The following is a 13878-nucleotide window of genomic DNA, read 5'->3' on the forward strand; positions in this document are numbered from 1 at the left end:
ATTGAATGCTGAACTGAAGTCTATAAACAGCATTCTGGCGTAGGTGTTGTTGTTGTCCAGGTGTGAGAGGACAGAGTGCATTGCGATGGAGACTGCATCCTCTGTGCTCCACTCCCAGGAAGTGGATTATTCTGCAATCAATTACCTGATCTGTCCCTGACAGAATGCTTTGAGTGGAAACATAAAGAGCCTAAAGCTCCTCAAACAACATCTGAACACAGTCACTGTATAGGTCTGGCAAAGCATCACAAAGGAGGAAACCTGTTATTTGGTCTGATCTGAACCTGACAGAACAGCATTCCACTCGCTTAAAGCAAACATAATGGCCTAAAATCCTTCAAACAAACACTGAAGACAGCCTCAGTATAGGTTTGGCAAAGGATCACAAAGGAGGAAACCTATTACTTGGTCATGTTTATGAATTCCAAATTTCAGGCAGTCACTGCTTGTGAAGGATCCTCAACAAAGAAATCTAAAATATTTGTTAAGTTAATTTGTCTAAATACATTTGAGTCCCCGAAAATAGGGGACGGGGTATAGATGGTGGTAATTCCTCAACACCTGAGGCAGTATTTCTGTTCAGCTGCTTGAATTAGAGCTGAAAATCTGCACTTGAACAGGTTTTGATTGATTCATTTCAGATCTACTATTGTGTTTAAAGAAAAAAAGCATTATGAAAATTGTTACTTGTTACTAATTGCTACTTCATATTAAAACATTTTAAATGGACCCATTTGATTATAAAAATATCTGTAAACATATTTAGTACAACTAAATGGCATTAATCAGCTCAGTGTCTTATTGCATTCTGAATTCAACACCAGGGAGAAATGGGCTGAGCACTATGCAAGTAAATGCCTCTGTCTCTCAAGTCCTTGGGAATGAACCCATTGAACTCCCTGAGGTGTATGGAAATAACTAGCAGAATGCAAAATCTTATATCCACTCTGCCATCTAGTGGCCAGAAGCCATTATTGCTTCTAAAGAGCCGTTAAGTAGCAACAGATGGTAAGGTTTCAAATCCATTTGTTTGTGGTTAAATGGTGAAAAGAAGGTGGGCCTTCTTGTTTAATAACATTTTTTGACAGTGGCGATGAAAAAATGCAGGGTTTAAGCACAAGTTAGAAGAAAATGTGATTTATTATGGTAATAAAAATGATATGAACAACCAGAAAATCACGTTCTTATTACATAATCAAACCATACTTTCTTGGTTAAATCGACTATTCCATGAGTGTCAAAATAAAATAGTTACTTCATGTACTTGCTGTGAACAGGGGGTGTTTATAAACAGATTAAACAGATCTTTCAGCTCAAATGAGCAACTCATAACAACATGGTATTAACTTCAGGCATTTTAAAACACAAAGAAACAGTTAAAACTAGTATTTTGCTCTTTTAGCACAGACAAGAAAAAGAATGGAAATATAAGATGAAAACGAAACAGGAAATGCATGACCTGTGTGAGAAACAGCACTAACTGCAGCAATGAAACTAAAAGTAGTAGTTTTAATAAAACCATCCTTTAAGATCACAAAATCCAAAGTATTTTGTTGTAATATAAAACAAATATAAAACCTGAATTTTAAATATAAAATAGAACCTACAATAAAAAACAACCAGATGGTAACCTAGACTCCACCGCACAATCTTTTACCAATAAAGTTAAATTTAATGTTTTCCACTAAACCAAATGAGAATGAAACAAATATTTTAGAAACAGATGTTGTTAATTCTCATATCAACCATTATTCTAACATATAGGCATACGCCCAGCTTACTAGTCAGCGTCTGCGAATTGGTCTGGCTCAGTGGGAATGATGTGACGGGACCATATCAGGGGGTGCGGGTGGTGCACCGCTGGTGTGTAACTGGCTGACACGGGCAGGGCCGCTGTGTCCCTTTGCTTCAGTGTCAGGTCCTGCAAAGCAAAACGGAGGACGTCTTCTGGACCTGAAACAGGCAGCAACACACGTCATGGCCTGAATCCTAAAAGTAGTACTGACACCTACATCAGCTTCAATGAAAACAGGATGCTGAAGGACTGAAACTTGCTGTTTCTAATATTCATTTTTAATTTAGTATATATCCTGGCACTTTTATGCACATTTGACCATTTAAATGAAAGGAAATGTAGATAACACTTTATAACTGCAATGAGCCATTTCAAAGTGGCTCTGTGTGGCAAGACTCGCTTCTCTAAGGACTTTGGTTTCAGCAGTTTTCCTTTATGACAGAAAAGGTAATGACTACTACTACTATTAATACACATCAGGTAAACTTTAAAATTTCCTTGTTTGACCTCAGTGGTGAAGATATATTCAGTAATCAACCTTACAGCAACATAAATTTATAACTTATTACATATGCATGTATATAATAACTAAGACATTTAAATTCAGTACTGTAAAGAGAGTAGATGTCATGAAAATGTTTTTTTCTTTACCATAAGGTCTGACCCCAAAACACATGTTTTTCCAGTCAGAGCGCGTGCCCTCCTGGATCTCTTTTCCCCAGTCTTCCTCCGCTTCTATGGGTGCGGGTGAAAGAATTTCCGGGTAGACGACTTCTTTGTCTCTGCAAGAGGGCTCATGTTAATTAAAGCAGCGGTCCCCAACCTTTTTTGCGCCACGGACCGGTTTATGCCCGACAATATTTTCACGGACCGGCCTTTAAGGTGTCGCGGATAAATACAACAAACTAAAACTAGTACCGGTACCGAAAAAAAGAAAATTTATTCATAACACATGCGAAAAGACCAAGGAAAACCGAGTAAACGATAAAAACGATAACGAAATAACGCTGAAAACCGATAAAAACCCTGAAAACTACACATTTCACACCTGAGCCTCAACTCTCGCAGCCCGGTACCGGTCCGAGGGTTGGGGACCGCTGAATTAAAGTGTTCCATAATCAGAGGGAAGGGAAATTAATTACATATTTGAAATACATTTCTGGTTGTTAGTGGCAGTATTTTTCGCCACAGTTTACATCTGATGTGTGCACAAAACCATTAATGTTGGAATTACTGTAACTGTGTGCTTTAAAAAAAATGCTATACAAATAAAGTTATATTTATGAGTATTATAGAGTATTTTTATGCTTTAATTCTTGCTGTCATTATGTGAATGAGATGAAAAAAATAATTTACCATTCCCATACGTTTTCACTGAATATAATAATTCAGTACAATATGCACAACTCATTCTTCACATCCAGAAGAAGCTTTGATGCATCTCTCCACTCAGTCTCAAGCATTAAAGGGTTATGGGAAGATGGGCTGTTTATACAAGAGCAGCTGGTCAGGGTGATAGAAGGGCAGCAGGACGGTTATCTGCTCCTTTGTGCAAAGAATTAACCTCCAGCGGGCTGCTCATGTACATGTTTATGTCGCTCCGATGCATCTGTTATCACTTTAATTTGCACCGAAACAAGTGAAATGGATTCACAATGATTTATGCTTTTTACCTGGACACAATGATATCCCTTAAGTCTCTGTGTGTAAATCTACAGACAGATTTGAGCCTAACTATTATGTTTTTAGTGTTCATACTGTGCTGGCTGGAGATTTAAGAGACAGATATGCACAAGAATATTGATATCACTCTCACATGTTACTCACAGCAAGATAAGCAGTTATCTAAAATAATAACTAAAGCATTCAATTTTCTGTCGTCTCATCTGAAACTTCACTCAAGTTGGGACTGAAAGCATTTATTCTTCTACTTCATGAGTAGAATTTTTGTACAGGAATACTTTTAATGACTGTTTCCAATACAAAATTATAGTGTGAAATTGTCTGCACTACAGGAGATTTTATAATTTCACATATTCAATCTATGGACACATCTGAATCCCCCTCGCTCTGTGCACAGTCCCACTGGAATGGCATTCCCTAGGCTGTTCCCATAAATCTGGAAGCATAGAATTGAGAACCCCCCTTGCTTGAAGTAAAGGACCCTGGCTAACCCTAAAAAAACAACCCCATAGCATTATCCCTCCTCCATCAAACTTTACAGTTGACTTTTATGCACCTTGTTCTGTACTTCAGGGCTGAGTTGCAATGGTTCGTAATTTATGAGGGAAGAACTTTACAAACTTAACTGATTTATTACAAAAGTGGCATCCTATTACAGTACCCCACTCAGATTTAATGAGGTCTTTAGAACAACCCATTCTTTCACAAATGTTTGTATTTGTTTTTATGCAGAAGGGAGTAAACTTGACTCATCTCCATCAGCTGAGCATTACGTATTACTTATCTGTCTCAGGGCCTCTGCAGTAGTAAATCTTGCTACTCTAGGGCTGTTATTAATGGTCCACTGCAAAACCATTAAAAAAACGTGTTGATTTTAAGTAGAATCAACACATATAGGTATATATAGGCTGGACTTGAGAACTTTAAGATTAAGATAAGTGATGCACCTCTTCTTGTGTCTCGATCTCCTCCACCTTTTCTTCTTCCCTGACGCCGATAGGCTGGGATCTGGTACCTTTTGGTCAATGTTACTGGGTGGAGCACTAACTTTGGCTGAGTTACCACTCAGGAGATCTTCACTGCCGTTTCCATCAGATGCTGGGGCATCACAGAGAGCTGGAATTTTGCATCCTTGTTTCTTGAGGGTCCCTGAGGGTGCTGCTTTTGTACTCTTGCCTTTGTAGCCATAGTTAAAATAATCGTTAATCCTGTATGTGGGTTTAGGACCATGCTGTGTGCCAGCTGGTGTGCTCCTACTGATTCTGCTGGCAGAAGCTGAGCATCCATTGTAAACAACTGCTCCATTAACCAAACCTGTGTTGTTGATCAGATCATTGGTTTTACGGCTGTTGTGATAGGTTCCCCTTCTGTTAGGCTCAAAGTTCATACAAGCCTGAGGCATCGCTTCACCTGTGAAACAGATGGAAGAGATTGGCTGAATTTCTTACATGATTTGTGTCAGTTGAGTGTGATTAGACCAAAAGTGACCCAAATGTTATACTTGGACTTCTTTAGAGACTTTAGTTAATAATGAAAACATGTCATTAACGGCACCAACAGACCTCAGGTTATTTACATATCAAAGAGATTATCTAATTCTTACAGTGACTGACACTGAGAACACAATACTTTCAAATGTAAATTACTGACAAGTCTCCTTCCCTTTATACTAAGGACTGTTGGTTTTAGTGACGTTTCTAAACATATTTCCTGTATTAAAGTCTGATTCACAAACATTTACTTTTAGTGTGAATAGGCAGCTTTGAGCTGACAAATCTGGATATCGTCTGATTAGCAGTAGCTTCATTTTTCAGCATGACAATAATCCCAAACACACTGCCAATGAAGTAAACGCCACATGGAACTAAAAATCCCCCCCACCCACAGTGAAACAGTATCTGTCATGGATTGGCCTTCCCAGAGCTTGGACCTCAACAGTATTGAAACAATGTGCGATCAATTTGTCAGAGGAGGGAACAAAAGCCAGCCAACATCCAAAAGCTTTTGGGTGTCCTTCAGGATGCCTGGAAAACTACTCCTGAAGACCACTTAAAGAAATTACAAGAAAATCTGTCTAAAAGAGACATCCATACCATTATTGACTTTCATTAATTGTAAAAAGCCTGTTTTTGCCTCTTATACTGTTTTTTCCATTTATGTTTGCACATGCTCAATACATCTCTGCACCCATCTCATTCTTTTTCTACGGAGCCCCGCAGGGGACATGGGAGAAAAAAAAAATTAAGACGGACTTTTCCGAGATCTCGCAAAACTTTTAGCCGCATTCTTTTTTTTTTTATTGACAAAGCACGAAATACAAATACAAAATAGCAAACACAATGTCAGGGGGTTCGTATAAAAAAGCCAAATAGACACAGTCTATTATAGAATCACATAATATTGAACAGGGAACATAGGTTTACGGTTTTGACAGCTTTTTGATTTTGAGAATGTTGTATGGTTTTAACATATTGTTTGGTTTCATTTAAAAAGCACCGAAAGGATGGTTTTGCGTTAGAAAATTTCGACTTATGTATATGAAATTTAGCCAATAATATCAATAAGTTAATCTTTTAGCCGCATTCTTCGGACGCCGGCTCGAAGCCAACTGGGAGGTCGAGGCACGATGTGCCGGGAAAGCGGTGTTCCACCCAGCTGTAGTAGGTCTCGACCTCCCGTTAGCTTCGAGCTAACGGGAAGAATGCGGCTAAAACTTTTGCGAGATCCCGAGTTTGTTTTGCGAGATCTCGCAAGTCCGTCTTAATTTTTTTTCCTCCCATGTCCCCTGCGGGGCTCCGTATTTTTCCTTTTACAATACCAAAAAAAGATGGGGTGGCTCAAAGCTTTTGCACAGTACTATATAAAAAGTCTAAACTTGGGGAATGGTTTTAATGAGGACTTAAAACTGTGCAATTCATTTTTTGTCTAGTGCATATACTGACTAATGATTGTTTTTGGTGAAATTTAGTTGGTGTGTCTCTATCCGGTTGTTCAGTGATGACGCGACGAATCCTACTTCCGGGTCTAAAGTAGTCTGCGTTTAATATGGCTTTTGTGTTGTTAACATGTTTAATGTTATGTATTTTCTTCTATTTGATCTCAAAAAGCTCCTAAAACAGTCAGTGATCACTGTTGACCTCCCTCGGCTTTTATTACCGCTAATCATTTATTTAAGCTCAGTTTTTAAAACCTTACGATGTAACTACAGCCCAGCCCATGCAGCAGTATATGAATGACTAACCTCGTATTGTGGATGGATTATCTCAGTTGTTCTCCTGGCTGAAGTTTGGTCCTTTTACAGCATCCTGCCATGTGATTACATTTGTTCCTGACCACCGAGAACACTCACATTAACTTTTATCGAGTGGAAAAAAAGTTAGCTTGTTTATATTATGCTAACATAGCTGTGTCGCTAGCGGTCACGTAGCACATCATTATATACCAGCTAGCCCAACTTCAGTAACCCTACAAACGTCACTGCTGTTTAGTTTTCTGTCTTCATTTATGCTGGAAGTGATAGCAGAGCTGTACGTTTGAATTTGTTTCCAAAACCCCGCAGTCAGGACATGCTATATTGTATTTAGATAGAAGCTAGCGAGCTAACTCCCTGCTAACTTTAACTCCGTTAAATGTCATAAATTCCGTTTTCATGGATGCCTGGATGTTAAACTCAATTGTTACACCTGGTAGAGCAGAACGCTGATCATTTTATTAAAGATGAAAGACTTTAGACAGTTTTTCAACTCTCAGTAATCCCATAGTGATCGTTTGATATATGGACCTGCAGCGGAGTTTAGACCCAGACACGGCTAGTGACGTCAGACTGAACAACCGGATAGAAAACAATGGCGGTCCATTAAGCTAAACTTTCAGCCTAAACCTTTTCAGTCAACACCTTTCTTACTTTTTTTCTGTTAAATAGTTATTTTCATTGGTATTAATAAAAAAACTAAACAATAAATAATTTAAATCGTAAACAATTTTACCTTAACAATAACCAAACATACTGACACTTAGCTAGCTTTGTGCTCTTTTAACCCCAGTGAATGTAGGCGCCCTGTTTTCTGTTAGCGGGCTAACAACTTTAGCGCCGTTATCAACAGCTATCGTCATGCCGGCTGCTAAAAGTTTGTGAGCTTCCTGTGGGAAGAAAACAACAGGGAGCAGATAACATACACGGAAAGCACCAAGTTATGCGTTCACATGCAAGTTTACCTTAAAACATCACTCACATTATGCTTAATTTTAATTTAACTCTTACCTGCACCGCTGTGTCGGGCACACCAGCCGCGTGCAGCACCCAGCTGATCAAATGAAGCTGCGCAGTTCGCCGATAGGAGGCGCCAGAGTACACAAATACTGCTCCGAGAGCAGGTACAAATAAATATATAAATGAAAGAAGATAAAGAATAAAATCTAAAAATAAAACTAATGTATAAAAATAAATAAATGAATGAAATAAATACATAAAACAATAACTGGCATTTATAATCCGCAAAATCTCTAATAACACCTAAATTAACTGTAATGTAATTAGTCAAATTAGGTAAAACTACATGTATAAAAGCACCAGTCACAGTCAAATCAGATAGAAATGTTTTTTCTGTCGTTGCTCCAAAATAATGTTGTAAGGAAGATTTATTTAATAATTATTTTTGGGGTTTTTTTTCCCTCAATGCCTGGGCTTACATGGGTATTGACCATACATAACTAAACAGCGCAGTGCTGCCCTTTTACAAAAGGTTGTAAATCTTGCATTTTAAGATTTCCCATATGAGAATACACAATACACACAAACACATAAAATAAAACATTAAAGTTAAAACATTCTCATTTGGCGACATGACTATTTTCATGCCAGCGCAAACACTTTTATTTACAGCAAAGTACATAATGGCAGCTAAGACAGCAGCAGCATACACTTTAGGCACAATGTTTATGTTTTAGAAACTATAGCTGAATTCAAATGAAAATAACAGAAATTTCATGAGACAACATCACTGCCAAAGCCATTTTTTATTGCTATTTAAGATGACTGCATCCAATCGGATCGTCCTAATAACAGAAAGCTAAAAGCCATGAGTTTGTGACAGTTTTTACAGCTCAGTGTGTCTTGAATTTTTGTTTTTTTACTTGAAGAATGGCATAAGTGGATTAAAAGTGAAAAGATTTAAGATGCAAAACAGGACACAGATCAGCAGGTACAGGTAATAAGTTAATATTGCTCATAATAGTCACCGTTTAAGTTAGGAAGACAGTAAACAACCATATATAAAAACCCACTTTGAAACTGATTGAAAATCAGTGGACTTACTGAATCTAACAAAAACCTTGAAAAAAAACTCAAAAATCATTGCTCACTGTGTTTATATAAAAAAAGGAAAGAAAAGAAGATAAACTGGCTTGCATACGTCACAGTCTTGTGCTATACTGCAAACAGGACAGCTAAGCAACAACAATTAGTTTCTTGATTAATCTGTATAAAAGTGTTTTCTCAGTATCAATCTGAAAAAAGATTGGTGAGTGGCACATAAAATACAAATTATCACTAGATAATTACAACATTTACAAGTCATGAAAATGTCATACATAGACAGAAAACGCACTTTCCAAAAAACAGCGTAAATCTATAGCGAGATTATCTCGAAAAATGTCCTCAAAAGGCACAGACAGAAGTAAATGTGACCATGCAAAAGGAAACAAAACCTTTTTTTGTGCAAGGAAGCAAAACTCAAGTTTAGAATAATTACATAATACATGAGATTGTAATTGTTTCCCCTCTGAAAACAATGCCCTCCATATAACAGTACTAAATACTGTACACATGTTGCCAAATGTATTAACCAGTTTCAATGGAAAACTGCTTTTTTGGCCACACAGAAAGTTAATAAGGAATCGTACATTCGTGATATTTACAGTTTAAGAGGGCTTCAGAGTCATTGGGGCTTAAACTACAATCTGCAACCTGCTGTAGGTGCAAATGTGACAAATCAAGTCTTTTGTACCAAAAAGTGAGTCTCCTGTGCACGCTCACATCCGGTATCCAAGTCACTGAACATGAAAAGACAACTTGGTAAACCACGTTACAATGGCTACCAGTCACTCCACCTCACGCTGTACATTCACATCTTTATATTTCTGTGCAACATCATTTGGGGTCTATTACAAAGCAACAGTGACTTTTTATCAAGCTCAAGTTTAGCTAGCAAATAGCAGCCATGGAAGTTACAGTTTGAAGACACTCCTTGGTTGCAGCTTCGGCGCCATAACGCGACACTCAGCGACTCGTCTGTACCAACTAAGGGCCACTTCTCAGTGAAAACTGTTCACCGCTTTAGGACTGATTGATGTACGAAGTGTGGTTTCGTGGAAGACGTGCGCAAGAGTGAACGAAAAACGAAATTTCACTTTCAGTGTACCTTCATCGACTTCACAAAAAGCCTCTTTTGGTAGCATACCTGGCCTATCATGTAACATCCCCACCTGTTTAGGGTCAACGCTCTTCCTTAATTCATCGTCTTCAATTTATAATGTGGGCATCACTCTTTTTCTCTCTCTGACCACTTGTGCCTCGCTTCTCGACCTTCTTTCAGCACATACTTGTCCAAATATGTCATCACACGCACTCAGAGACTGGCAACAGTGGCCTGGCCTGTCTCACTCTGGATTTAAAGTCTGCTTGTCATGTTGCTCTACTGTCTTATTGTGCCTCTCTACGCCATGCCAAACAGCTTCAGGATAAAGCTGTTTACATTTTCTTTTTTTTTCCTCCAGTTTTCATGTCCAGTGTACTAAATCAAGTGAATCTTCAAAGCACGTTGGACACTGAATATTCCTGGAGTTTTCACAAGAGATCAATCTTGTGACTTCAACTCCAGCTCACAGCATAGACAGAATAAAAATGTGATCAAATGAGTAGAACAGTCACAGTAGCATAACCAGTCAGTGAACAATCACTGGCTGAGAAAACTCCCTTTTGTTCAACACAGAATCCCCTTCTACCATCCTGAAGAGACGCTCTTCTTGGCACAAACAGCAGGGGGCGATGCATGTCTGTTTACGTAAGACTGGCTCTGTTTTTCTGTACACTTTCCCCCCGATTCAGGTCACCCTGCTCTGATCAGACAACTGGAATGATCCTCACTCTCCCAAGATCAGGAACGCTGCTCATTCCAGTTGAGTCGCTGCTAGTTCTTTATCTCTAGAATGGAGGGGTTGTGGTCCAGGATGTTCAGGATGATTTTGTCCATGTACTGCCGCAGACGTAAATTGATCTCCTCTTGCTCCTTCAGGGCTTCCATTAACTAGGGAGAAATATGTACAATACATGTTTATTCATTAGAAAAAAAAAATGTTACTATGATTCAGTTACATGACAATGAGCTCACTGTACTCAAATGGCCACCACAGTTACCACATCTGCATCCATTAGGGCAACTTTTTGATGTAGCAAAAAACCTGCATCAGCTTTGTGATGCTATCATTTCAACATGGACCAAAATCTGAGGAATGTTTCTGTCACCTTGTTGAATCTGTGCCACGAAGAATCGAGGCAATTTCAATGTCACTAGCAAGGTGTACCTAATAAAGTGGCTGTTGACTGTATTATAATTTTAGAAAAAATAAAACTTTTAACCAACCAACCAAAAAAGTAATGCCAATGTTGAAAAAAATCTAACTAATGCACTGAACTCCTCTGAAAACAAGGAATGAAAATAACATTTTAAAAACTGCACAGAAATATGATAACTCATAGTAATGCTCTCCTCATTATGCAGATATAGATTTAATTGTAAAACAGAGGTAGATGCATAACATCGTACTGCTGTGATATGGCCTGAAAAACAGCTATTTCTCACTGTAACTAAGGAACCTGTAAGCACTGAGATAAAACCCTGTCTGGAAGCTGTCAGTAAGACTCAGAATATTAAAAAAATAAAAAATAAAAAATAAAAAAATCACATTGTAGCCGCAGGGGTGTTCATGTTCTTTGTTACAAGTCTGCATAACTGATTTTACCTGGTCTCTGGAGGCATTATCGATCTCAGCAGCTAGAGACTGAGCCTTGGTCTGTGTGGCAAACAAATTCTTGGCTTCATGCAGGCTGAGGCTGATGATCTGACCGTTCAGGTCCTCGTTCTGCTCTCTAAGCTTCTGGTTCTCCTAAAATGCAAAATCAGGGGAGGAGGTGGAGGACAGAGAGCGAGAAAGGACAAGATAAGTTCCTAGGCCATAAAAGTGCACTAAAATGACTTTTTAAAAAAAAAGAAAAGACCACTACTCAAGCCACACTCAACCCATTTGACAAAGCACTGCGGTTGGTAGCAGCAAACTCAGCAATGCACGTCTATGTTTGCAGCACCTACGAGATGTAACATGGGTTATGCGTGTTACAGAACAAACTCTTCCCTGCTTTTTCTGGTGTGTTATGAAAGCTCCACGATCAAGTTGCCTTAAACTGCTGACAAGAGGTCAGTTTGCGTTTCCCTTAAGTCTATCCTTAAACATTAGTGAGGGAACTGCAGCGCCCGGTCAGCATGGACAACTTCACTCTACTCCATTGTCGTGATTAGTGGTTAATCGGTAGGTCAGAGGTCACGGAGGCAATTTTACCATCAGACCGGGACGGAGCCGAGCCCCAGTCAACACCAGGTGCTGGTATTCAGGGGGAAGAAAGTCCTGGGACACAAATCGCTGGACACACACACACAGACATTTACAAAAAGGTGCACAGGCAAGCATAAGAGAGTGAATTCATCCTTCTCGTGGGTGAACAGAGGCCGTGATCCATCACATATAAAACACAGACAGTTTTATTACTTGTCCGAATTCAAAAGACATGCTGGTAACTCTGCTGGGAGGAGCAGATTTAGAGAAAGACAGGACACAAAGGCAGAATGAAACTACTGCTATTACTCCTTTACTTGCTTGCTTGCAAGGTGTGACAAGTTTGGCTCGAAGCCAGGAGGACATGGACCGTATCATGTTAAGTCACTGATAAAACGGACACTGAATGAATCAGCAGTTCTGGCCGGCTGTGCCATTTAAAAGTTACCTCAAGGCCACGTGGGTTTGATAACTCCAGATTTTTATGGTGCCTTTGTCTGGCTTAGGAACATCAAAGCGACATTTCTAATGCATATGAACTCGTGATAAAAAGTCACACAAAAGCTTCTGCACAACTGCTTTTATGCATCTTATCTGAGAGGACATCTGAAAAACACTTTCATCTACTTGCTTATCTCTAATGTTTGCTTTACACCAGGTCTGGCCACTTAACAGGACTGCAACAATAAGATCTGCCTTGTAACTGTAGCAGGCAAAATGTCAGACAAACAGATCTTAAGGAAAAGATAAAGATCACATATCCTCTGCAGCTGGCACGGCATTTAGCAATGCTGAACTTCTCTTTAATGGTTAAAAGATCGGCACAGTACATCGGGGGATCACAGCAGTTCTAATGCACAACAATGTATTCTGGCTGAATGTAGTCTGTGACACTATATGCTCAATTTTCATCTTTTGGTTGTAGCCACAAAAACAGCTTCATGTACACTAGCAGAAAGGTTTATGTTCCTCTGGCAGCCAGTTAGCTGTGTTAAACGTTGTGGAGGTGTACTTCAGAAAAAGTTAAAATACAAAAGGTGCTCATGAAAAGTTGTAAAACTGTATGTGATAACAGTGTATTTTTTTGAGCTGAATTTCTATTTCTAGGGGCGATTACTGTACTGAATGCATCATTTAGCGTGATAGACAGTGGAAACATATACATATGAGCCAATAACTTATAAAATCAGTCAAAAATATTCACATTCAACGCTGAATCAATCAAGTCTAAGAAGCCAGGGTACATGAACTGCTACTCTAATCAAATGAAACATGAATAATCTGTAAATATATATTCATACATTACGTTACATTCAGTCTGTGGCAGCTTAATCTGTACTTCTTACTTCTGTGCATCTACCACCTCCACATGCATGAAAAGCTCCACATAAACACATTTCAAAAAGCAGAAACTCCTCATTTCTGTCATACGATCAAATCAAAACAGCATTTAGATATTTTTGAAAATCCTTAGATTGCTTACATACATTGACTGAAGGATTGTAGAAAGTTTTAAACACTGTTTCATATTCTTATTGTTCATTATTCATAACAAACAGTCTTAAAGCACATTCATTAGCAACAATACTCGCTGAACTGCCTATGCCCAACAGAGCATTTCATCAGTACCTGTTTGAGCCTCTTGACTTCATGCTCTAGCTCCACCTCCCTGCTCCTGTTGTTGAAGTCTGAGAGCCCCGTGGAGGAGCTTGGCCTCCGGCCTGACCTCTCTGCATCCAGCTTGAAGACCTGCAAGTGTTCCAGCTCTCGACGCAGGTCCTCTATCAGCTATG

At 38.9% G+C, this 13878-nt stretch overlaps 2 protein-coding genes across 3 annotated transcripts in view; both read right to left on the reverse strand.

The window, feature by feature from the left end:
• Positions 1-1121: 1121 nt before the first annotated feature.
• On the reverse strand, positions 1122-7820 carry LOC309708533 (uncharacterized protein). Its single transcript, XM_082536654.1, has 4 exons — positions 7740-7820; positions 4426-4888; positions 2447-2577; positions 1122-1953 (listed from the first exon to the last, which is right to left on the reverse strand). The coding sequence occupies exons 2-4, from the start codon at positions 4878-4880 to the stop codon at positions 1781-1783; spliced, it is 759 nt and encodes a 252-aa protein (XP_082392780.1). The 5' UTR covers positions 4881-4888; positions 7740-7820; the 3' UTR covers positions 1122-1780.
• Positions 7821-8305: 485 nt separating this feature from the next.
• Positions 8306-13878, reverse strand: part of rab11fip4b (RAB11 family interacting protein 4 (class II) b) — a 30213-nt gene continuing 24640 nt past the window's right edge. Inside the window, exons 11-14 of one of the 2 annotated variants that reach the window (XM_082537965.1) lie at positions 13715-13873; positions 12092-12172; positions 11498-11641; positions 8306-10782 (exon numbers count right to left, since the gene is read on the reverse strand). In XM_082537965.1, the coding sequence (XP_082394091.1) occupies positions 10666-10782; positions 11498-11641; positions 12092-12172; positions 13715-13873 (501 nt within the window). In that variant the 3' untranslated portion in view covers positions 8306-10665. The remainder of the gene's footprint in view (positions 10783-11497; positions 11642-12091; positions 12173-13714; positions 13874-13878) is intronic. The other variant, XM_082537966.1, reaches the window with a different exon arrangement.

Source organism: Aulonocara stuartgranti (assembly GCF_965226115.1).
Source record: "Aulonocara stuartgranti genome assembly, chromosome: 6".
Lineage (NCBI taxonomy): Eukaryota > Metazoa > Chordata > Actinopteri > Cichliformes > Cichlidae > Aulonocara > Aulonocara stuartgranti.